A 25,650-nucleotide genomic window follows, 5' to 3' on the forward strand; every position below is an offset into this window, starting at 1 on the left:
GGTCCAGCTAGACTTTTTATATATCTTGTAACTTTAAAATAAACCATGGAGATGGAGTTGAAAGGCGTGCTGACAAGGAAGGGAGTTGGAGAAGGCATCTATTCTCGTGAGAAGGCCTGAAGAGTGCACAACAGCCTGGCCACAAGAGCACTGGGCTGGCTTGAGGAGCACCAGGTGACCAAGACCAGGCAATGCACAGGGGGAAGTCAGCAGGCTCCATGGAGATACGCAGCTGCAATATTTGTACTTTTATACAATGAAACTCATTACCCCCTTGCTTACTTCCTAGTAGACAGATGTGTCTTGTAGTTACACTGAAACACCCAGCTGGTGCACATAGGTGAAGCTATTGAGTCTGTAATTGTCAAACTGCTCCCAGGTGCCAATTATAATGTAGAAGAGGCACAAGAAGATGAAGTAGATAAGCCTGGCAGTTTGTCAAGCATTCATCAGTTGCCAAGCATTCGTCAGTTGCAGAATGTAGGTAGGCTGCCAAGGCTTTATTGTAGCCTGGTTCTATTGCAGCTTTATTCTAGCAAGGCTGCTAGAAAATACAATAATCACTGGTCCAAGAAAAAACTCTTATACTCTATCTATATGAAGAAACAGTAAAAGTCAATTCAGTAAAAATCATGATTTTTGTGCCTGTTGCTTTCACTTTTTTATGCCATAATACCAAGATGTTAAAATGAAGTGTCTTTGAATGGGAATACCATCTAATCTGGAAAAAGACAGTGCTGCAACTTCTGAAGACCTTGACACTCTGTCCTGTTACCCTGCTTCATTTTTCTCCTGCATTTATCACTACTTGAGGCTATAAACAAATAAAAACATATATGATATAAGGTCTATTTCCCCTACTCAACTGTAAGTTCCATGAGGGCAGGGCTTTGTTTCTTGTTTACTACTCTATTCCCTGTACCTAAAACAGTGCTTGGCACATAGCAAGTGCTAAAAAATATTCTTTGGATGAGTGTATGAATGGAACTTACAGTGAGCTGAAGGAGGCAGTTATTAAGCACAAGAGTCATGACCAGTCCAATTTGTGTGTGTCAGGCATCTGTGAAAACATGCTAAATTTGACTTGCTTGTTAGGACAGTAACTGATACTTCTAATGTTCTTGTAGTCCACGACCTCTTCTTTAAGAAGTGTCCATTCTATACTACTTTTCCATTATTCACTCATTCATTCCAAAGCATTTGCTATATAGCAGTATTACACCAGATACCATATTAGGTGCTGGGGCTAGAGAGAATATAAAAGCTAACATTGATCAAGTGTTTAGTATGCACTAGGCACTGAACTCAGCACATTACATGTATTAACTCTTTAACCCTTATGGCAGCCCTTTGAGATAAAAACTAATATTATCTTCACTTTACAGATAAATTGAGACACAGAAAGTTTAGGTTCATTGCCTTAAGGGTCTCAGTCTAATAAGAAAAGCAGAAAAGCAAAGCAACCTTATAATATGGTGCAATAATTTGCTATAATAAAGTTATATACAAAGTGAAGTAGAAGCATAGAAGAAGCAGCACTAAATTTGTCTGGGTGAGTCAGAGCAGGCTAACCAGGAAAAATAGTTTCTGAACTAACACTCGAAGGAGGTGTAGCAGTTCATCACTGACAGTGATGTTGGGCTGGGTCTGGTTTGGGAAGAGGGCAGGAAATTGGCTTTAGTCTGAGACTGAGGTGTGGGCAAAGCATTAGCTTATGTGGGTCCATTAGCTTATGTGAGTCCACAAAAGGGGTGTGTGTGTGTGTGTGTGTGTGTGTGTGTGTGTGTAGGAAATGGGGACTCAATGATTTGGTAGTGATTTGGTTTGTCAAGAAGCAGGCTGGGAACTCAATAAGCATTTTTCTATTCATTTCTATTGTTTATCCCACAGCTTCACACACACATGCACATTTCAACATTGGTGACTGCTTCACTTGCACATGTCAGGTAATGATGGACACATCTGTAGCAATGTAGATTCTTCCTAAGCTAATAATTAGTTTCAGGAGGTAGTACATACATTTAAAAATAGGTTGAAATAAAGTATTGTTTTAATTGGTAGGTGGATCTGTTGGCACCAATGATTATTCACGGCATCAAGACCCAGGGTGCCCGTCAGAAGTTCTCCAGCCTCTACATCTCTCAGTTTATCATCATGTATAGTCTTGATGGGAAAAAGTGGCAGACTTATCGAGGAAATTCCACTGGAACCTTAATGGTATGTAATTAGTCATGTAAAAGGAATGCCTGAATACTTTAAAGAATTTTGGCAGATTTCAGATATTGGACAAACACTCTTAGCTTCTACAAACTTAACTCCAAAAAATACTTTTTCACTTATGAACAATAGGAGTTATTACGGACATATCAGCAAAAATGTAGTAGTGTCAAGGCTCATAGATGATAGAAATGAAAAGATGCTGTATTGACAGAATTATGTGATTCAGGATTGTGTGGATTGATAATTGTGAGCTTGCTTATTGATATCCTAGGTTTGAGGTTATAGTAGGACAATCAGGTTGAAATGTCCAGCAGGCAGTAGGTGAAAGACAAGTTTAGGGGGCAAAACCATGGATGGAGATGAAGATTTATGACTTCCACATAAAAGGATGGGTGAAACTTTGGGAATTGATGAATTCTCTAGAGGTGAGCTCAAGACCCTTAAAGGCTTAAAACCTCAGCGTTATTGTCTACTCTTCCCTCATTTTTATGCCCACAAATCTGGTCAATCCTTTATTTGTAATGCCTCTCACATCTTTCTTCTGTTTCCATTTATACCACTGTTGCCACAGCCGAGGGTCCCATCACCTCACACTTGATCTATTGTTTTACATTCCTAACTAGTCTTCCCCTGTTTCTAATCTATTCTCCAACAAAGGCTGCACATCATTTTCAGAATAAGCATCAGTTGCCTGTCTAAAACTTTTCAATATCTTCCCATTGTCTTCAGAATAAAGTTCAAAGTCTTCAAATGACCCCAAGCAAGATAACTTTTGTTTGCCCCTTTAGATCCATTTTCCTGCTTCTCTATCCTGCTTCTTGTTCTGTGAGGTGAGCTTGTATAGAATACATCAACAGGCTACCTTGTCCTCCAGCTTTTGGTTGGATTTCACCAACAGGGAGCACTGGCAAAAGATTGTCATATTTATTCTTCCGACTTTCCCCTTGTAGAGGAGTTCACTCTCTCTCTCCACTTAAGGTCACTGTTTCCCTCAGAGTGGCTTTTTCAACCTGTACTAGTTACTATTGCTGTGTACCAACCCACTTCAAAACTTAGTGTCATAACAAAAACCATTATGTTTTACTCACAGATTCTGTAGATAAAGACTTTGGGACACAGTGGGGATGGGTGGTTTCTGGAGCCTCAGTTAGGAATATTTAACAGCTGGGTGCTAGAATCATCTGGAAGTTCCTTCTCTTGCTTTTCTGGTGGTTGGTGCTGACTGTCAGCTAGGACAGAATCTGGGGTTATTGACTGATGTAACTTTACATGGATTTTCCCTGAGGCCTGGGCTTCCTTACAGCGTGTTTCAAGGTAGTTGGACTTCTTTTTTGTGGGGCAGGGAGGGTGGGAGGAGGACAGAGTCTCACTCTGTTGCCCAGGCTGGAGTGCAGTGGTGTGATCTCGGCTCACTGCAGTCTCTGCCTCCCGGGTTCAAGTGATTCTCCTGCCTCAGCCTCCTGAGTAGCTGGGACTACAGGTTCATGCCACCACACCCAGCTAATTTTTGTATTTTTAGTAGAGACGGGGTTTGCCATGTTGACCAGGCTGGTCTTGAACTCCTGACCTCAGGTGATCCGCCTGCCTCAGCCTCCCAAAGTGCTGGGATTACAGGCGTGAGCCACCGTGCCCAGCCTGTAGTTGGACTTCTTACACATCATTTTAGGGCCTCCAAGTGTGAGTGTTACAGTTAACAAGGTGAAGACTACATAACCTTTTCTGCCCTAGTCTTTAAGTTATGTAGCATCACTTTTGTCAACAAAAAGAGTTGAACTCTGTAAAATATTTTAAGAGATTTATTCTGAGCCAAATATGAGTGAGTATGGCCCATGACACGGCCCTCAGGAGGTCCTAAGAACATGTGCCCAAGATGGTCGGGGCACAGCTTGGTTTTATACATTTTAGAGAGGCTTGAGACATCAATCAAATACATTTAAGAAATACATTGATTTGGTCCAGAAGGCGGGACAACTCAATCTGGGGGCTTCCGGGCTACAGGTGAATTTAAACATTTTCTAGTTGACAATTGGTTGAGTTTGTCTAAAGACCTGGGATTGATAGAAAGGGAATGTTCAGGTTAAGATAAACATTGTGGAGACCAAAGTTCTTTTGAAGTCTTATAGTGGCTGCCCTTAGAGACAATAGATGACAAATGTTTTGTATTCAGATCTTAGTTAATCTCTTTAGGATTGGGAGGGGCTGGAAGAAAAAGATCTAGCTATGTTAATAGAGATTCTTTACAGATGCAAATTTCCCCCCACAAAGAACAGCTTTGCAGGGCCATTTAAAAATATGGCAAAGAAACATGTTTTGGGGCAAAATATTTTTATTTTCTTCCTTGTCTCACAATGTTATTCCAGAGTCAGGTTGGAAAGTAAATCTTGATATATAAAGGTTAAATAAAACCCATCTGATGAGAATTTATGATTTGTAGGGCATGACTCCCCAGGCCCCTTAGATAGGAATTTGGGCAAGATAAAAAAAAAATCAGAGTTTAGTCCTCACTTTCAATACATTCTATTGGTTATAAGCAAATCACATATCCACCTAGATTCAAGGGGAAGAGACATAGACCCTAATTTTTAATGGGAGAAATGTTAAATAATTGATGGTCATTTTTAAAAGCCACTACAATAATCTATCCAATTCTCTCTTTCAGGATGTTTCTGTCTCTTCTGATCCTTTCAGGTTTAGGGATTGTCAACAAACAAAAAGTTAAACCCTGTAAAATACCTGAAGAGATTTATTATGAGCCAAATATGAGAGACCAGTGGCCTGTGACACAGCCCTCAGGAGATCCTGAGAACACGTACTCAACGTGGTCTGGCTACAACTTGGTTTTACACATTTTAGGGAGACGTAAGACATAAATCAATAGATGTAAGATGTATATTCATTGAGTTTGGAAAGGCAGGACAACTGGAAGCGAGGCGGGGCTTCCAGGTCGTAGGTAGATTCAAAGATTTTCTGATTGGCAATTAGTTGAAAGAGTTAAGTTATTGTGTAAAGACTTAGAATCAATAGAGAGGAACATCTGGGTTAAGATAAGGGATTGTGAAGACCAAGGTTTTGTCATGCAGATGAAGCCTCCGGGTAGCAGGCTTCAGAGAGAATACATTGTAAATGTTTCTTATCAGACTTAAAGAGTCTTTTCTATCCGTCTTAAGGTCTGTGTTGATGTTAATGCTGGTCAGATTTTTCTGAATTCCAAAAGGGAGGAGGGTATAATGAGGCATGTTTGATCCCCACCTTCTCATCATGGCCTGAACTAGTTTTTCAGGTTAACTTTGGAATGCCCTTTGCTGAAAGGAAGGGTTCATTCAGATGGTTGGGGGGATTAGAATTTTATTTTGGGTTTACGGGATGGTAATACTCTGTTCCCACCCTCCTAACTAGTATATTTATTAAATCTTCCACAAATTATCCTAATTTCCATGTTTTCTGTTCCTTGCTGGATCCCTTGTTTCATACAGTAATTGGTGCTAGAAGAAACCCCAGGAAACAGATTTTCAAAATGCAATTCTAAGGTTACATTGCTAATATATTCAAGAAACACAGAGATAACATATTTGCCTAGGAAGAAAATAAGCAGTTAGGGAATCCATGACATGTGTTAGTATTATAGTTTCTCAGATTATCACCAGTGATACTATGGGATGAGTTGCAGATGGCAAGTAAGACACTGGGGAGATTAAATGACAGTGGCATTTAGTCACTGTGGCAACAAACATAGCCATTACCTGATTGTAGAATGGTCTGTCTTCTTACAGCCCTAGAGGACATACACATGGAAAAAGAAATGAAATGTGACTATATACTGTTATGCCCAGACCGTTTATTCCCCAAAGAAGACCACCAGAGTCCAGAGTCAAAGCTAAGCAGCAAGGATCTTTATTACAGGTTTGAACCTGGAACTCTCACTCGCTCGCAAAACGAGACGGGCAGGAGAGCTCCCCCACTGAGCTCCGAGCAGTGTTATATAGTCTAAGAAAAGTGGGCATAGAGTTATTATACAAATCAGATATATGATTGGCTAGTGTTTGAACAAGGCGATTTGGCTAACTATGATTGGTTCCCGCCATTTCTGATATTTCGGTTCAACCTTTGAGGCGGGAGAGCAGGTTTATGGCAGCAAGAGTTTATCTTACTTAAACACGTCTTGTGACCTTGCCTCAGAACTTACAAAATCTCAGAACGTGCAGAAAAACAGGTACTCACAGAACTTACGAAATCTCTGGTATGTGCAAAACAAAATCTCTGGTACGTGCAGAAAAACAGGTACTCACAGAACTTACGAAATCTCTGGTATGTGCAAAGATTAGAGAGCAGAACAAAGGGTGTAGCGGGGGGGGGGCGGGTACACATCTATCTTTGTGTCCTTTCAATACAAAATAAGAACACTGATGAACATACATGGAAAATCAGGATGCATACATAGAGCTTTTGAGGAATCCTCCACATCCTGTGGTTGTAGGCAGATACGACTTAAGGGCTGAGCATAAGTTGCAGAGCTGCAGTGACAATTAAATGCTCAACTCTACCAGATCTACTGTGCTGTGGTAAGAGTACTGGTGGGAAGGAGTGAAACTCTGAGGCCTCCATTGAAACTCCACCTCCATTTGAGATGGAGGCATTTAGGCAGACATGGATGAGGCTGAGAATTGCAAACCTCCAAATTCCCCTGAACCTCCTTTGCCTGAGGAGGCAACCACTCACCAGTCTCTGAAGCAGTCATCCCTCTTTTGCATAAAAGCCTTTCAGTGGCTATAACTGGGATAGGTGCCTCACAAACCAGTGACTGTTCTCCTTAGAGAGCCTGTTTGGCCACTACAAAAGCCAGGCGAGTCACGGAATATGACAGCAGAGCATCACAAATTTAATCAGGTGGTGATGCCAAAAAAAAATTGCAATTCCAGATATCATATCTCTGTTGAAGCAAATTTACACAGGCCCAGGGGCCTGATATAGAAGTATTTACCTAGAAAATGCTTTTTCTTCATTTCCATACATTAGTAAAATCAGAATACATTTGAATTTACCAAGTAGGAACAAGAGTATTAAGTTTACTGTCCATGCATCAGGGCAATGTTAGCTCTTTTGTTTTCTATCATAATATAGACTCAAGTGACCTCAAACATCTTTACATCCCACAAGCACCATGCCTGTCCATTACACTGATGACATTACACTGACAGGACCTGGTAAACATATAACAAATAAGCCTATCTTGTTCCTGACTTTAATGAGAATGTAACCTGTGTTTCATTGTTTAATATAATGTTCACTGTTAGTTTCAAATACTGTTTATGACGTCTAAAAAGTTTTCTTCTATTCCTATTTTATTTGCAGTGGCAACTGAATTTTATCAAATGCTTTTCCAGCATCTTTGACATGGTCACATTTCTCTTTTGTATTGTCAGATTATACTTAACATTCAGTAGTGTGCTGACAATAAATTAGCAACCCACAGGGGAGCAAAGTGAGAGGAGGTTAGGAAGTAAAGGCCTTGATTTATAGCATTGGCAGATTTCCTTGACATAAATACTACTCCCATCATGCCTGGCCCCAGGGGTGGGAAGAGATGCTTACTTACAATTGGCTCTCACAGACCAGTGCAAGAGAACTACTGTGCTCCATTCCTGGGAAAACTTTCATCAGTCATAGTGTGTTACTCATTTAAAACTTAGCTGGATCCAATTTGCCAACATTTTATTTATAATTTCTATATCTATATTCATGGATGAAATGGGTTTAACTTCTTCAGTAGCTCTACTTATCAGGTTTTGGCATGAGAGTTATATTAAACTTGAAAATAAAATGGGAAAGCTTCCATTTTTTCCATGAAACTATTGCTCTAGAATAGCTTATTTAATGTAGAAATCCAGTATTTAATGAGAGTAAACGAAAAAGCCATGTGAGCCATGTGCTTTATTTAGTGAGGGATACTAGGCTATATTTTCTAATCCTTATGTGATTATTGCTATTCTCATTTGTGTTGCCTTGAGTTAATGTCTGCAAATGTGCACATTAGAGTCATATATCCCTTCCTGTGCCATACATCTATATCTGTATACATACATATGTCTTTTCTCCTTTTTTCCCCTCTGTAGCAAGAGTTGGCAAGTGTTTGTCTATTCTATTAATTTGTCAAAGAATCAGCTCAGTTTTAAACTCAAACCTGGTTTTGAAAGACGTGTTTCTAGTTCATCAATCTCTGTTCAAAACTTTAAAAATTCTATTTTCCTTTCTTTTGGTTTATTTTGTTTGTTCTCTACAATCTGGAGGTGAATGCTTAGTTCACTTATTCTTCAATCTTTGTCCTTTAATGATAAGGATAAATTAGTTATAGTTATTAACTACTCTCGTGAGGTTCATTCCTTGAACAGCCACTGAGCAACTACTATGTTCTGGGTTCCAATTCAGGGGTGGGCAAACTATAGCCCCAGAATTTGGCCCACAGCCTGCTTTTGTACGGACTGAGAGTTAAGAATAGTTTTTACACGTTTAAAGGATTGCAAAGACAAACATACAAAGAAACAAAGAAGACTGTGCAACAGAGATCATCTGCGGTCTGTAAAGACTAACACATTTCTATCTGGCCCTTGACAGAAAGAGTCTGTGGGCTGCTGGTCTCCTCTAACGGTGATAGAGATGCCTACACGGTTAACATTAATCCTTGGCACCAGAATCCTCAGCACCTAGGAACCAGATCTTGCCTAATACACTAATTTCAGTCTTGATCACCTTCCTCCGGCGTAGCGGTTCTCAAACGTCTTTGTCTTTGTGCTATTCGCGTATAAAATATTCTTTCATAAGCAACACTTCTCCTTTTAGGAGTGCCTCATAATGGGGAGAAGGGGAACCCCAACACCCTTTAAGGGTTCACTGCTTCGCTGCCACCATTTCCGACGGTTTACACTGTTTTAAATGTGGATCTGGAATTGTTTTCAAGTTAAAAAGCAAAGGAATCATGTCCTCTGAAAATATTTGCTTTTGGCATGCTATAAATCAGTGTTGACTTTTGATATTGATGTGGTACATTAGGAGGGAATTCTCAAAAATGCTGAAATCTGGCCCCGGCCCAGTTATCACTGCTCTTAAGTTTCTGAGGGAGATACATGAATGAGCCCACGGCAAATGGAAAATGAGGAGTTTCAGTGTTTCCTAGAATTATGCTCAGCTACCCAGTACCTGACTGTCTGGTTATCCTTCCCTTCACCTCCCTGATGCAAGGAGTTTGGACCAGAGGCCTAAGGGGGCTTCTCCTGAAGCCCAAATCCCAAACTGGTCACCAGTCATGCTCCGTAACTCCTAAACCTGACAATAAGCCAGCCGGCCAGGTCTGCAGCCCGGGTTAAGAGGAGCACACCAGGAAACAGCCAAAGAGCAAAGGACCATGAGCCCTTCAACCGCTTTTACAATAATTTGGGCTAGGCGTTCAGGGCTCCGTAGGACCCTTCCTGGCAGCCAAGTGAGAGTGAGAGAAAGAGGAATGACGGTGCTTCCCGTTACTTCCACACTGTTGAAATAGAAGTAGAAGCAGAAAAGAACACCCTACAAGTCCCACCCATTTTGAGGCACTCAACTCACAGTGACAACCCTCCACACCTCTCCCCCGCAAAAAGACGCATAACAAAAACACCTACTCCAAACTGTGTCCTTATATCTCAGCCCTGAAGATCAGTATTGTGTGCCACTTCGGCCCAAAGGATGCATTTCCCCAGGGTTGAAAGTCTGAGAAAGAGGCTATATTCCGAAGGGTTCTTGGTGTCACCATCAAAAGGATCAAAAAGACGCAATAAATAAGAAAACAGCTTAGTTGGGTTGCATGCTCCATTTGAGCCAGTAAGCCTTGGAAACTTAAGTGTTTTCAAATGGAACGCCATCCTGCTTTTGGGGAACACGGAGGCTGCCTTGCAGTCACATGATCGCACACCACCAAAGGGCCACGCACTCTGATTTCACCCACTTAACTAAAAGTTGCAGCAAAATCCCTATTACAGGCCAGGCGTGGTGGCTCATGCCTGTAATCCCAGCACTTTGGGACCCCGAGGAGGGTGGCTCATTTGAGGTCAGGAGTTGGAGACCAGCTTGGCCAACATGGTGAGACCCCGTCTCTATTAAAAATACAAAAATTAGCCTAGCATGGTGGTGCGCGCCTGTAATCCCAGGTACTCTGGAGGCCGAGGTAGGAGAATCGCTTGAACCCAGGAGGCGGAGGTTGCAGTGAGCCGAGATCACGCCACTGTGCTCCAGCCTGGGTGACAGAGTGAGACTCCATCTCGGGGATGGGGGGCGGGGGGAATCCCTATTACAAATAAAAGCTGTTGTGATCCACACTGCATATACCTCTGGGAAAAGAACCGGAACCGTGAATTCCAATGCAAATTGATGCATCGGCACCGGACCCGCTGCATTGGACACGTTTGCATTGCAGTCACCCCAGTACGGAGCACATCACAGATGATCTCTGCAGGTTCTTTGCCCTGAGGCAGGTTCGTTGCCCACATAGGAGGCAGGCATAGTGCAAATTTCAAAGGAACGAACACATCCTGGAGCCCAAAGAGCTATCTGGTTCTGCTTCTGGCCTCCTGACAAGTAGGGAAGAGAGTCACATTTTATAGACGAGGGACACCAAAACCACACATGAGGAGTGCAAGAGTAGCTTTATCATGGATTTAGGGCTGTGGTTACAAGGAAGCTGTAAGGAATAAAATGACTCCCCTGCCACGAAGACGTACTGTGCCGACGAGTGGAAGGAGAAATGTGGCCATTACAAAGACACAGAAGTACGTTCAGAAATGAGGGGCAGGATGAAATCATCGAGGGTAGGTATTTAGAGGGAGAGTGCCGTGCAAAATAAAATCCTCACTATGAAACAAAGGCGGAGGCAGGAGGCTGCGTTGGGTGGAAGAAGCAGAGGAAGGAGACGAAAGGGACTGTCATTTTCATGTCGTGGCTTTTTAGAAGACGGCGGTGTCCTCTACTCTGATTCTATCAAAGTGTGTTCTTGGGATGCAGGTAACGTTCAGCCAACGAAATAATTCCTATGGCGGCAACAGGAATAACAAAACGCAGAAGCGGGAACGATGTCTTTTTTATTCCTCCCCAGATGCAAACGTGGATGTGTGAGGTTTGGTAACAGGCAAAGTCATCTGGTTCACGTGACTGATGGGAATCCCCTGCGGTCTGGGCAAAAAGTCACTGGGTGAATGGGATGGATCAGACTCCCTGTCCTGAGGGGGAGACGGTTTCTTGCAGAACGAGGTGAAGGAGGTGGTTCTGCTCAGCAGTCAACAGTGGCCACATCTCCACCTGCAGCGACTTGATGGCTTCCGTGTCCTTTTCGTGGGCAGCCATGACCAAAGACTGGAGCAGCAGAAAGAGCTCCTCGGGAAGCTGGCCGCTGCTCTCCTGCCCGTGGCTGTCAAAAGCCTCCCAGGAGTACTTCTCCAGGGTCTGGGCGTGCTCCGGCAGCAGCTTGGCCGGCGGTGGTTGTAGGAGGAGCAGCAGCAGCACGCGGGACACCTCGCAGCGGACCAGCACGTCCGAGAAGGCGCCCAGGGCGGCGGGAGAGGGCGCCGCCGAGCCGGAGTTTGGAGGAAGCAGCGCGGCCGGTAGGGCGGGGGTCGCCCCGGTCCCGGGCCCGGGCTGGGGCCCCGGCGGCGGGGGCGGCGGCAGTGACTGCACCGGGTGGCTGCCGTGCTCCCGCGCCAGGCGCTGCATGCGCGTGAAGACCGCCAGGGCGCCGGTGTAGTCGCGCGCCAGCAGCTGGCAGGAGGCGGCCTCGCCCAGCGCCTGCAGCGCGGCCAGGGGCAGCTGGGGCAGCTGGAGCTGGGCGGCGCGCTGGAAGTGACCGGCGGCGGCGGCCGGCTGGCCCAGGTCGCGCAGGGCGGCGGCCAGCTCGAGGCAGAGGGCGGCGGCGGCGGCCGGCTGGCCCAGCTCGAGGTGCAGACGCACCGCGGCGCCCAGGGCGCTGGCGGCGGCCTGCAGCGGCTCCCCGTAGGCGGCGGGGCAGACCAGGCGCTGGCGCGCGTCGCGCTCCTGCCGCAGGAAGAGGCGGGCGGCCTCGGTGAGGGCCAGCGCCTCCCCGGGCCCGTGGAAGAGCGCCTGCTGGCAGCGCGCCACCGCCAGCTGGCACCAGGCCGCGTACGGCAGACACTCCTGGGCGCGCAGCTCCCGGCCCAGCTGTCCGAACTGCTCGCCGGCCTCCGCCACGTTCGGCTTCCGCAGGAACCGCTTCTTCAACTTGTTCGATACCAGCCGGTAGCGGGCCAGGAAGTCCCCGGCCTCGGGTCCCGGGCCGGCGCCGCCGCCCAGGCCGGCCGCCGCCGCCGCCATGCTCGCCGCCCCAGGCACTTCCGGACGCGCTGCCGCAGCTGGCGGACGGGCGGGACGGGGCGGGGCGGGGCGGGGCGGGGCGGGGCGACGTGCCCTGCGTCCCCCTTGGCGGGCTGCCGGCGTGCCGGCGCCCGCTCCCCAGCCCGAGCGTGCCCCTTGCCCTGGTGATGTGCAAAGAGCGGGATCGGAGGCGGGGCCTGGCCGGGCTGTGAGCGGCGCATGCAAATCCAGGGTCTCGGGGATGCGGAGCCAAGACCCTGGGAAGGTACGCGGGGCCTGGCCGGGCGCCAGCTGCTGCTAGCTCGGCTGCAATGCAGATGGTCTCGCTTGCTGAAGGCCTCCCACAGCCTCTCCATCTGAACATGACCCAAACTAAACTCGTGACCCTAATTCCGTGTCCGTGCATTTCTCGACTGTTTTCCCCCCACCGCTCACTCCTCCATCTTCCTGTCCAGGGCCCCTTGCCAAGCGCCGGGTCCACCTCTCCGTCCCCAGCCCGGTTGCCTTTAGGAGTCCATCCTGTCGCAACGCTGCAGTCATGGTCTTGAGGCCCACCCGCCCCAACGAACGCCATCATGCTGAGGACTTTCCCGGGCAGGCCCTGACTTGCTCGGAACCAGCGGGGGTGTCCCCTTCCCACCCAGGGCCAGTCCCCTGCACTGTCACCGGGAGGGACCGCTCCTCTGTGCCATCCCTGACTCCCACCCAACCCCAGACCCCCACCACCTCTCCATCCCTCCAGCTGTGGAGGTCTCACAACCCCCCACCCCACTCACCGCCCACGCCCCCAACACACCCCATGTCACCGCCCAGCCCCCCCCACCCCATGTCACCACCCACCCCCCCCACCCATCTCACCGCCCACGCCCCCCCCACCCCAAGGCAAAGTGACTGAAGCAGGCAGGTGGGTTCCTTTAAACATTTTATTGACAGAATTAATGAAGACCCAAGACTTTGGAGCCCGGGTGGTGGGGGTTGATTTAAGGCCGGGGGTTCGGGCCGGGGGATTTGAGGCCGGGGAGTTTGGGGCTGGGTGGGTGGACGAGTGGACCTGCCAGGTCCCAGGGGCCGGGCGTCAGAAGCTAGTCCCCGCCGGGGGCCACTTGAGAGATGGTGGTTGTGTCAAAAAGGGTGCTCAGCAGCCTGTTGTTGTGAACCGCCATGTCCAGCAGCAGTGGAGTGATGTTCCTCTCTCCGTTGTTCTGGGCCTCGTTGCCCGCCAGCTCCAGGACCTTGGCCGTCAGGTACTCGATCACCGCAGCGAGGTAGACCGGCGCCGTGGGACTCAGGCGCTGAGCGTAGTGGCCCTCCCGTAGACCGCGCTCCACCTGGCTCACCGAAAACGAAAGCTCCGCTCGGACGGTGCGAGAGCGGGTCCGCCCCCGGCCACCAGCCCTGGAGGACCGGCGATGGCTCCTCCTCTCCGACATGCTGGGCGTTGAGTGTGCTATCTCGGCTTGCCCTAGCTAGACAAGATGGCTCTCAAGATGACAGTTACCGCGTCCAGTACTGTGTATCCTAGCGACCAGGGCCCAGCCCCTCATTGGCTGGGGAGCCGAAACCAATGGGCACGCACGTCCGGTGAGGGGCACGCACGCGGTGAGGGGCACGCACGTCCGGTGAGGGGCACGCACGTCCGGTGAGGGGCACGCACGTCCGGTGAGGGGCACGCACGTCCGGTGAGGGGCACGCACGTCCGGTGAGGGGCACGCACGCGGTGACGGGCACGCACGCGGTGACGGCCTCACAAGGGACACGTCCATCAGGTGACCTCAGCGCTTTCCCATTGGCCTCGAGGGAGCAGGCCTGGGCCTAGAAGTGACTGGAGGGCCATGGTGGGGGGAGGGGAATCCCGCTCGTGACCCTCTCTCTGCCAGTGGGGACTCTCCCTTTCTACTGGATGGGAACATTGTGGGAAAGACAGAGGGGTGGGCGAGGGGAGAGTGGGTACCACGCCTTCACAATGTTGCACATCCGTCACAACCACCTAGTTCCAAAACATTTTCGACACCCTCAAAAGAAACTGAAACCCCTGCACCTATAAGCAGTCACTTGCCACACGCCTCCTTCCACGCCGCCACTACCAACCCCCACACCCCGCCACACACAGCCCTCTCCCCCCGCCCATACGCACGTTCCCGATAGTCCCTGGCAACCACTTGTCAATCTGCTTTCTGTCGGTAGAGGTTAGCCTGTTTTGGAGATTTCCTATAGATGGAATCGTACGACCAAATGTGAGGCCTGGTGTGTCTGGCTGCTTTCACTTAGCATAATGGTTTCATCAGGGTTCATCCATGTTATTCACTGCTAGAGTATGGAAATACCACTGATTGTTGCAGATTGATCTTGGGTACTGCAGCTTTGCTGAGCATACTCAGATAGGGTTGGCGTATTAGTCCGTTTCTACACTGCTATAAAGAACTGCCTGAGAATGAGTAATTCATAAAGAAAAGAGGTTGAATTGCCTCATGGTTCTGCAGGCTGGACAGGCTTCTGCTTCTGGGCAGGCCTCAGGAAACGTGCAATCATGGCGGAAGGCGAAGGGGAAGCAAGCACCTTCTTCACATATTGGAGCAGGAGGAAGAGAGAGAGAACGTGCGCGAAGGGGGAAGGGCTGCACATTTTCAAACGATCAGATCTTGTGAGAACTCTATCACAAGAATGGCAAGGGGGAAGTCCGCCCCCGTGATTCTGTCACCTCCCACCAGGCCCCTCCTTCAACAGGTGGGGATTACAATTCGACATGAGATTTGGGTGGGGACGCAGAGCCAAACCATCTCGGGTTTTTCTTTTTTTTCCTTTTGATGGACTCTTTAGTGTCCTCTATATAAGAACATGCCATCTATGCACGTATGAATAGAGATGGTTTTACTTGTTCCTTTCCAATCTGGATGCCTTTTATTTCTTTTTCTCGACTAATTGCCCAGACTAGAACTTTGAGTACGATGTTGAATTAGAAGTGGCAAGAGAAGACATCCTTTTCTCATTCCTGATCTTAGGGGGAAGTCAACCAGTCTTTCGCCATTAAGTATGATATTATCTCTGGGTTTTTCATGGATGCCCTCTACCAGGTTGAAGAAATTTCTTTCTATTCCTGGTTTGTTGAATGTACTTTCATGAAAGGGTATTGCGTTTTGTCAGATGATCCTTTTTGTACATGATTAAGATGACCATGAGTCTCCCCCCCCCCCCGCGCCCCCCGCCGCTCCACCATGCATTCTGTTAATACGGTGTATTATATAAGTTGATTTTCACATGTTGAACCAACCATTAATATGGTGTATTATATAAACTGATTTTCACATGTTGAACCAACCTTACATTTGTGGGATAAATCCTGTTTGGTCATAGTGTATAAAGAGTGGTCAATAAACATTTCGTTGAAAGAATAGGAGTGGATCTGGCAAGCTTCTTGGAGGACAGTGCGTGTGTTAAAGAATCTGTAGCATGATGAGAAGCCAAGGCACTGGTGGGAGGAGGGGAGTTGCAACCAATTCATTAAGGCTGGAGAGTAGGATGCCAGTGGAGTAGTAGTGGTTGATGTGGCTGGGAAAGAGGTAGGCAGGAGCCAAGACATGGAGGCTCTATTATACCATGCTCAGGGTTTAGAATACCCTGTAGGCTACACTGAACCCACTGTGGTCTTTCAGCTTGGGAGTGACATGGTCTGATTTGCCTCTAGAAGGATCACTCTGGAAGCTGCATGGAGAATTGAACAGAGAGGATTGTGTGTGGAGAATAGAACAGAGAGGACTGAGATTGGAATTAGAAAGCTGCTGTATTATACCAGTCTAGAAATGACAGATATCTCAACTAAGACAATGGCATTGGTAGATAAGATTAGGGGACAGAGTCCATGCAAAGTTTAGGTAGTAAAATGGCACACAGTAGGCACTCACTACATATTACTCATACTGGCGAACCTAGCTGGAGACATGATAATTCATTGTCTCATTCTTCAAAAAATATTGAAGGGTAGCGCCAGGCATACTGTGTTAAGCATTGAGACAACACCAATGAGAAATACTCTGTTGTTTAAATAGGCCAGATTTTGTTTATCTACTCATCAGTTGATGAACAGTTCATTAAGTGATTTCCATGGCAGAGGAGGTAAATGTTGCCCTCTATCTTCTTAGATTCTCCAGCTAGGACTTAAATAAGACAGATTAACAAAAGAAAAGCATACAAAATTTTTTTACACGTACATGGGAGCCCTCGTAAGAAATACGAAGACTCAAATGAGCAATTACAGCTGAATACTTACATACTAGGGTGGAAAAAGTGTGTTAAATTGTGAAAACATAACAAGACAATGGGGTTTGGGCTAGGAGAGTTAATTGTGGAAAAGTCACTAAGAAGGTAAGAGTTGTTTAACAAGGTTTTTTTGGAGCAGCTTTCCCTCAAACCTGGACTCCCCATCTGGGGCAATAAGAATGTGTTTCTTCTTCCTGGTATACAGATAATACCTTTCACATCAGAGTTTCATCTCTTCCTTTCATGAAAAAAAAAGGAAGGTCAGCATGCTCTTCTTGCATCTGCTATTTTCAAGTGCCTTTAAACTCAAAATAATCAATATGCCAAAGTGGCATATTTTGAGGTGGCATTTGATCCCCTACATTACTGATTGGATAGTGTGAATAGTGTTGCCATGAACGCTCCTGTACAAGTGTTTGAACAGCTGTTTTAAATTACAGATGCTCCTCAACTTGGAATGGTATTACATCCTGATAAACCCATTGTTAGTTAAAACCATTATTAGTGTAAATTCATTTAATACAGCTATATTAGTCCATTCTCACACTGCTATAAATAACTACCTGAGACTTGGTAATTTATGAAGCATTTATTAATGGACTCACAGTTCTGCAGGCTTAACAGGAAGCATAACTGCAAGGCGTCAGGAAACTTACAGTCACAGCAGCAGGTGAAGGGGAAGCAAGCACGCCTTACTATGGTGGAGCAGAAGAGAGAGTGAGTGAAGTGGGGAAATGTCATACACTTTTAAACCATCAGATCTCATGAGAACTCACTCACTGTCTCAAGAACAGCAAGGGGAAATCCACCCCCATGATCCAATGACATCCCACCAGGCCTCTCCTCTGACACATGGGGATTACAATTTGACATGAGATTTGGGTGGGGATACAGAGTCAAACCATATCAACAGCTAACCTACCAATCATCATAGTTTAGCCCAGCCTACCTTAAACATGCTCAGAACACTTACAGTTAGGCTACAGTTGGGCAAAATCATATAATACAAAGTCAAATTTATAATGAAGTATTGACTATCTCATGTAATTTATTAAACATTGCACTGAAAGTGAAATACAGAATGGTTGTATGTGGTTGTATGTGTATTTTAAGTACTTTTATGTGTATACATTCTACTGAATGCATGTTGCTTTCATACCATCATAAAGTCAAAACATTGTAAGTCCAACCATTATAAGCTGGAAACCATTCATATTTGAGGTACATACCCATGAATACATTTACGGGTTTATTTCTTGCTTCCTAATTCTATTCCATTTATATATATATATATGTCTGTCCTTACACCTGTACCACAAAGTGTTGATAACTGTAGCCTTATAAGAAGTTTTGAATTTGGGAAATGTGAGTTCTCCAGCTTTGTTATTTTCCAAGATTATTTTGGCTATTTGAGGTCCCACACAATCACACATGAATTTTAAGACTGGCTTTTCCATTTCTGCCAAAAAAAAAAAAAGGTCACTGGGATTTTGATGCAGATTGTATTAAATCTGTAGATCACTTTGGGTAGTACCATCATCATAATAATATTGTCTTCTAATTCATGAACACAGGATATATTTCCACTTCTTTATGCTGTCTCTAATATCTTTCAGCAATGTTTTGTAGTTTTCAATGTACAAGTCTTGTACCTCCTTGGCCGAATTTATTCCTAAGTATTTTCTTCTTTTTGATGCTATTTTAAATAGAATTATTTTTTATTTTGTTAATTTCATCACAGATTGTTCATTGCTAGTGTGTAGAAATACAACTGATTTTTGCGTGTTGATCTTATATCCTGCAACTTTGCTGAATTCATTTATTAGCTCTATAGTGTTTTGTGGATTCTTTGGGGTTTTCCATATATAAGCTCATGTTCATCTGAGAATAAGATAGCTTTACTTATTCCTTTTCAATTTGGAAGGCTTTTATTTCTTTTTTTCCTAATTGCTCTGGCTAAGACTTCCAATACAATTTTGAATAGAAGTCATAACAGCAGGCATTCTTGTCTCATTTCTGATGTTAGGGAAATATCTTTCAGTCTTCTACCATTGAGTGTGATGTTAGTTTTGGGTATTTTATGAATGCTCTTTATCATGTTGTGGATTTTCTCTTCTATTTCTAGTTTGCTTACTGGTTTTTTTTTTTTTTCTTGTCATGAAAAAGTGTTCAGCTTTATCAAGTGATTTTTCTGCATCAACCAGAATAAACTTGCAGGATTTTTTTCCCCTATATTTTATTAATGTGGAGTTGACTGGTGGATTGATTGTCTTATGCTGAACCACTCTTGCATTATTGGGATAATTTCCACTTGAGCATGGGATATAACCTTTATAACATGCTGCTGGATTTGGTTTGCTAATATTTTGTTGAAGATTTTTGCATCTATATGCCTAAGGGAATATTATATTCACATATTCAATTGCATGCAATTTGTAATTTTCTTTTCTTGTGATATATTTGTCTGGCTTTGATGTCAAGATAATGGTGGCCTCATAGTATGAGTTGTAAAGTTTACTCTCCTTTTCTATCTCTTGGAAGAGTTTAAGAAGGATTAATGTTAATCCTTCCTCAAACATTTAGTAGAATTTACCAGTGAGGCCTTCTAGCACAATGCCTGGTACATAATATATGGAATCTAGGATTTATGTAGTCAGTCATTAACTATTTGTTGAATTAATAAATTGTCTCCCCAAGCAGGTTTCTAATCAAGGCACAAAGATTGAGTAATGAATGAAAGCAAAGTCAATGTATGTAGGGTATTAGTTTTCTAATACTGGGGTGGCAAATTACCACAAACTTACTATGGCTTAAAACAACACAAGTTTATTATCTTACAGTTCTATAGGGCAGAAGACTGACCCAAGTCTCAGTGGGCTAAAATCAAGGTGTCATCAGGGCTGCATTTCTTTCTGGAAGCTCTAGGAAAGGATCCTTTTTCGGGAGCCTGTAGTCCCAGCTACTTGGGAGGCTGAGTCAGGAGAATGGTGTGAACCTGGGAGGCAGAGCTTGCAGTGAGCCGAGATCGCACCACTGCACTCCAGCCTGGGCGACAGAGTGAGACTCTGTCTCAAAAAAGAAAGAATCCTTTTTCCTTTCTTTTCCAGCTTCTAGAGGCCACACACATTCATTAACTCATGGTCTCCTTCCTCCATCTTCGAAGCCAGTAACATTGCACCTTTCTGACTATTCTTAAGTAGTCACATCTCCCTTCGACTCTCCTCTTCTACCTCTCTCTTTCACTTTCAAGGCCTCTTGTGATTACATTGGGCAGACCTGGATAATCCAGGATATTCTCCCTATTTTGACATCAGCTAATTGGCAAACTTAATTCCATCTGCAACCTTAAGTCCCTCTTGCCATGCAACATAACATAGTCAAATGTTCTGGGGATTAAAATGTGGACATCACTGGGAGATCATATTCTTCCTAGCACATACAGTTTAGTCACAAGTTAATGATCAACATTTATTAGCTATATAATACTCTTAAGTTCAACATAAACTTTTCAGATGCTGATAAAACGGAATGGCATTTTACATTGATATATATTTCATTTCAAAACTTTTTCTACTTCTCAATGATTATTCTGTAGCAACAAATTTCTTTTAAATCAGAAATTTGGAAACACAACGAGACCTATCTCAAATCAAAGATGACTATCCCCTTTTGGAGTCAGACTACACATTCATTATTTTAGTCAAAATGAGACATAAAATTCAGGCCCCCAAGAGCTGCCAGTACCCACTTATGCAGGAGGTAGCTAGACGAAACAGGTGGCTTTCTACAAATAATTTTGCACCATCCCACCCCAGAGAGGTGGGTTGGAGTGTTTACTTATTACCTGGGATTTAATTATACTAGCTCTTGCAAGAGCCAAGTCTTGCAAGCTCTTGCAAGGCCATAAAATAGAAGGTCAAATCTTCTCCTATATAGAGAGGAGAGCAGCAGAGAAAACAAAATCCTTGGTAAATCTTTAAATAAAGTTCTATGATTTGAATATTTTATTCATTCTATTTTAACCCCCCAATACAGACATATTTATAAAAAAGAATGTTGTGATTTCTGGTGTAACTTGTTTAGGAACAAAGCCACAAATTTATTAATATTTTCTATTCCATGGGAAGAAAAAATGCTACATGGCAGAATAATTTTTAAAAATTTCCCATGATACTAAACTCTGATGTGTGATCATATAATAGACTTACATTGATTCCTATTTTAGTGTATTCAAGCAGATAAAAAAATCCCAAGTGTTCTGCGAGTTATATCATTTTCAGTATTTCTTATGCTGTATGCTATGGTTTAAATCTAGGCCTTTCAAATTGGCATTACTACCATATTTCTCAAACTGTATTCCCTTTCCCTTGAATATGTTATATAATTTTGTCCAGAACCCAGACATGTCAAGGTACGAAATCCCATGTTTTGGATACTAATATGTGTCTCATTAATTCATACAGTGGGATCATTCATTAATGCCCACATTGTAGACTCTCTCTCTGTCTCTCTACACACACACACACGTACACACTACATTCTTAGAAGATCATTCTGAGACCAGTGTGGAGGATAGGCTGTGCATTCCCAGTACTCTTTCACAGCTGTCTCTTTCCTCTGCCAGTGTTTTTCAAACTTTAGTGTGCTTATGAAACACCTAAGGATCTTATTAAAATTTAGATTCTGATTCAGTAGACCTGACTTGGTGCCCAAGAAACTGCATCTCTTTTTAAAAATCTTTACTTAGATATAATTGACAAATAAAAGTTGCATATATTTAAGAGGTACATATATTTAAGATGTTTCGATTTATGTTGTTTTTGATATATGATGTTTGATACATTGTGAAATGGTCACCACAAGCAAGCTAATTAAGATATATCTATCTCTTTGCCTAGCTACCTTTTTTGTGGTGAGAACATTTATGACTTTCTGTTTTAGCAAATTTCAAGTATACAATATAGTATTGTTTACTATAGTTACTATATCGTACATTAGATCTCCAGAACTAATTTATCTTGCATAAGTGAAATTTTGTACCCTTTGATCAACATCTTCCTGTTTCCCCCACACCACGGTCCCTAGCACCTAACATTCTACTGTCTGCTTTTAGGAGTTTGACCATCTTAGATTCCACATATGAGGTCATGAAGTATTTTTCTTTCTGTGTCTGGCTTATTACACTTAGCATAATATTTTCCAGCTTCATCCATGTTATCACAAGTGGCAGGATTTTCTTCTATTTTAAGTCTGAATAATATTTTATAATTGTGGGCATATTCCATCAGATATATATATATATATATATATATATATATATATATATATGATATATGATATATATCAGATTTTCTTTATCCCTCTATCCATCAATGAACACACTTAGGTTGTTTGCATATCTTGGCTATTGTGAATACTGTTACAGTGAACATGGGAGTGCAGATATTCAACATACTGATTTTATATCCTTTGGATATATACCAGAAGTGAGATTGCCAGATCATATGGTATTCTAGTTTTAGTTTTTTGAGGAAACTCTATGATGTTTTTCATAATGGCTGTACCAATTTATTTTTGCAGCAACAGCATACAAGGGTTTCCTTTTCTTCACATTACCACCATTTGTCATCTTTTTATCATTTTGATAATAGCTATTTGCTCTGGTTTGAGTGTTTTCCCCAAAAAAACATGTGTTGGAAACTTAATTCCCAATGCAACAGTGTTGGAAGGTAGGGCCGAATGGGAGGTGTTTAGGTTATGAGGACTCCACCCTCATGAATGGATTAATGCCAGTTACAAAAGCACCTAAGGCTGTGAATTTGAACTCTTGCTGTCTCTTGCCCTCTTTTTGCCCTTCTGCCATGTTATGATACAGAAAGAAAGCCTCTGCCAGATGTTGGCCTCTTGATCTTGGACTGCCCAGCCTCCAGAACTGTGAGCCAAATACATTTCTGTTCACTACAAATTACTCAGTCTGTGGTATTCTGTCATATCAGCATAATAAATTATAGTCCATAATAAGTTATAGTCCATAATAACAGACTAAGACACTATTCTAATAGATGTGAGGGAATATCTCATTGTGTTTTGATTTGCATTTCCCTGTGGGTTAGTGATGCTGAGCATCATTTATCTGTTGGCCTTTTATATTTCTTCTTTTGAAAAATTCTATTTGGGTCCTTTGCCCATTTTTAATTGGGTTGTTTGTTTCTTTTTTTTATTATTATTATACTTTAAGTTCTAGGGTACATGTGCACAACATGCAGGTTTGTTACATATGTATACATGTGCCATGTTGGTGTGCTGTACCCATTACCTCATCATTTACATTAGGTATATCTCCTAATGCTATCCCTCCTCCCTCCCCACTCCCCACAATAGGACCCGGTGTGTGATGCTCCCTTTCCTGTGTCCAGGTGATCTCATTGTTCAATTCCCACCTATAAATGAGAACACGAGGTATTTGGTTTTCTGTTCTTGCAATAGTTTGCTGAGAATGATGGTTTCCAGCTGCATCCATGTCCCTACAAAGGACACGAACTCATCCTTTTTATGGCTGCATAGTATTCCATGGTGTATATGTGCCACATTTTCTTAATCCAGTCTGTCACTGATGGACATTTGGGTTGATTCCAAGTCTTTACTATTGTGAATAGTGCCGCAGTAAACATACGTGTGCATGTGTCTTTATAGCAGCATGACTTATAATCCTTTGGGTATATCCCCAGTAATGGGATGGCTGGGTCAAATGGTATTTCTAGTTCTAGATCCTTGAGGAATCGCCACACTGTTTTCTACAATGGTTGAACTAGTTTACAGTCCCACCAACAGTGTAAAACTGTTCCTATTTCTCCACATCCTCTCCAGCACCTGTTGTTTCCTGATTTTTTAATGATTGCCATTCTAACTGATGTGAGATGGTATCTCATTGTGGTTTTGATTTGCATTTCTCTGATGGCGAGTGATGATGAGCATTTTTTCATGTGTCTGTTGGCTGTATGAATGTCTTCTTTTGAGAAGTGTCTGTAGTTTGTTTCTTACTAATGAGTTGTTTGAGTTTCTTACCCATTATCAGATATACAGTTTGCAAATATTTTCATCCATTCCATAGGTTGCCTTTTCACTCTGTTGATTATTTCTTTTGCTGTGTAGAAAGTTTTTAGTTTGATGCAATCCCAGTTGTCTGTTTTTGTTTTTGTTGCCTGTGATTTTGGTGTCATATAAAAAAAGTATTGCCCAAATCAATATCAGGAAGTTTTTTTCCTGTTTTCTTCTAGGAGTTTTATAGTTTCAGGTCTTATATACAAGTGTTTAATCAATTTTGAGTTGAATTTTATGTATAGTTTGAGAAAAGGGCCCAATTTCTTTCTTCTGCATGTGGAAATTCCGTTTTCCCAATATCATTTATTGAAGAGACTCTCTTTTTCCTGTTGTGTGTTCTTGGCACCCTTGTCAAAAATCTGTTGACAGTAAATGTGTGAATTTATTTCTGGGCTTTTCTATTCTGTTCCCTTGGTCGATGTGTCTATTTTTATGCCAGCACCATACTATTTTGATTACTGGAGACTTGTAGTATATTTTGAAATCAGGAAGTATGATTCCTCTAGCTTTGTTCTTCTTAAGATTGCTTTGCCTGGCTGCATGTGGTGGCTCACACCTGTAATCCCAGCACTTTGGGAGGCTGAGATGGGTTGATCACTTGAGGTCAGGAGTTTAAGAGCAGCCTCACTAACATGGTAAAACCCCGTCTCTACTGAAAAAATACAAAAATTAGCCAGGTGTGGTAGCTGAGGCAGGAGAATCACTTGAACCTGGGAGGCAGAGGTTGTGGTGAGCCGAGATTGTACCACTGCACTCCAGCCTGGGTGACAGAGCAATACTCTGTCTCAAAAAAAAAAAATTGCTTTGCCCTCTTGGGGTCTTTTGTGATTTCATATTAATTTAAATTTTTTTTTTATTTCTGTGAAGAACACCATTGAGATTTTGAGATTTTGATACAGATCACATCAAATCTATAGATTACTTTGGGTATTGTGGACATTTTAACAATACTAATTCTTTCAATCTAGGAATATGGAATATCTTTTATTTATCTGTGTCTTCTTTAATTTCCTTCATAAATGTTTTCTATATTTTCATTGTACAAGTCTTTCATTTCTTTGGTGAAGTCTATTCATAAGTATTTTATTCTTTTGTTGCTATTGTAAATAAGATTATTTTCTAATTTCCTTTGGGATAGTTTATAGTGTATAGAAACACCACTGACTTCTGTATGTTGATTTTGTATCCTGCAACTTTACAGAATTCGTGTATTAGTTCTAATAATTTTTTGTTGAGTCTTTAGAGTTTTCTACGTGTACGATCGTGTCATCTGCAAAAAGAGATGATTTTACTATTCTCTCCTATTTGGATGCTTATTTTATTTATTTATTTTTTTAAATTATATTTGAAGTTCTGGGGTACATGTGCAGAACGTGCAGTTTTGTTACATAGGTATACATGTGCCCTGGTGGTTTGGTGCACCCATCAACCCGTCACCTACATCAGGTATTTCTTCTAATGTTATCCCTCTCCTAACCCCCCACCCCCCAACAGGCCCTGGTGTGCGATGTTCCCCTCCCTGCTTCTATATGTTCTTATTGTTCAACTCCCACTTATGAGTGAGAACATGCAGTGTTTGGTTTTCTGATTTTGTGATAGTTTGCTGAGAATGATGGTTTCCAGCTTCATCCATGTCCCTGCAAAGGACATGAACTCATCCTTTTTAATGGCGGTATAGTATTCCATGGTGTATATGTGCTACATTTTCTTAATCCAGTCTATCATTGATGGACA

The 25,650-nt window shown here is 43.4% G+C and overlaps 3 protein-coding genes across 9 annotated transcripts in view; 1 reads left to right on the forward strand and 2 right to left on the reverse strand.

Annotated features, from left to right (window-relative positions):
• The window catches only part of LOC105468354 (coagulation factor VIII), a 200,953-nt gene that overhangs the window by 153,064 nt on the left and 22,239 nt on the right, over positions 1–25,650 (forward strand). For 6 of the 7 annotated variants that reach the window (XR_979452.3, XM_011718454.3, XM_011718453.3 and 3 more), the window contains one exon: positions 2,062–2,217. Coding sequence is in view for 6 of the 7 variants with exons in the window: in XM_011718454.3 (XP_011716756.2) it covers positions 2,062–2,217 (156 nt within the window). In the remaining variant the exon portion in view is untranslated. Of the gene's footprint in view, positions 1–2,061; positions 2,218–12,549; positions 12,827–25,650 lie in introns of those variants that run through there. The other variant, XM_071088505.1, reaches the window with a different exon arrangement.
• Positions 6,089–12,583, reverse strand: LOC139360651 (coagulation factor VIII associated 1). Its single transcript, XM_071088506.1, has one exon. The coding sequence runs from the start codon at positions 12,559–12,561 to the stop codon at positions 11,443–11,445; it is 1,119 nt and encodes a 372-aa protein (XP_070944607.1). The 5' UTR covers positions 12,562–12,583; the 3' UTR covers positions 6,089–11,442.
• Positions 13,528–14,158, reverse strand: LOC139360652 (H2A.B variant histone 1). Its single transcript, XM_071088507.1, has one exon. It carries the CDS (start codon positions 13,989–13,991, stop codon positions 13,644–13,646), a length of 348 nt encoding a protein of 115 aa, XP_070944608.1. The 5' UTR covers positions 13,992–14,158; the 3' UTR covers positions 13,528–13,643.

Source organism: Macaca nemestrina, chromosome X, assembly GCF_043159975.1.
Source record: "Macaca nemestrina isolate mMacNem1 chromosome X, mMacNem.hap1, whole genome shotgun sequence".
NCBI lineage: Eukaryota > Metazoa > Chordata > Mammalia > Primates > Cercopithecidae > Macaca > Macaca nemestrina.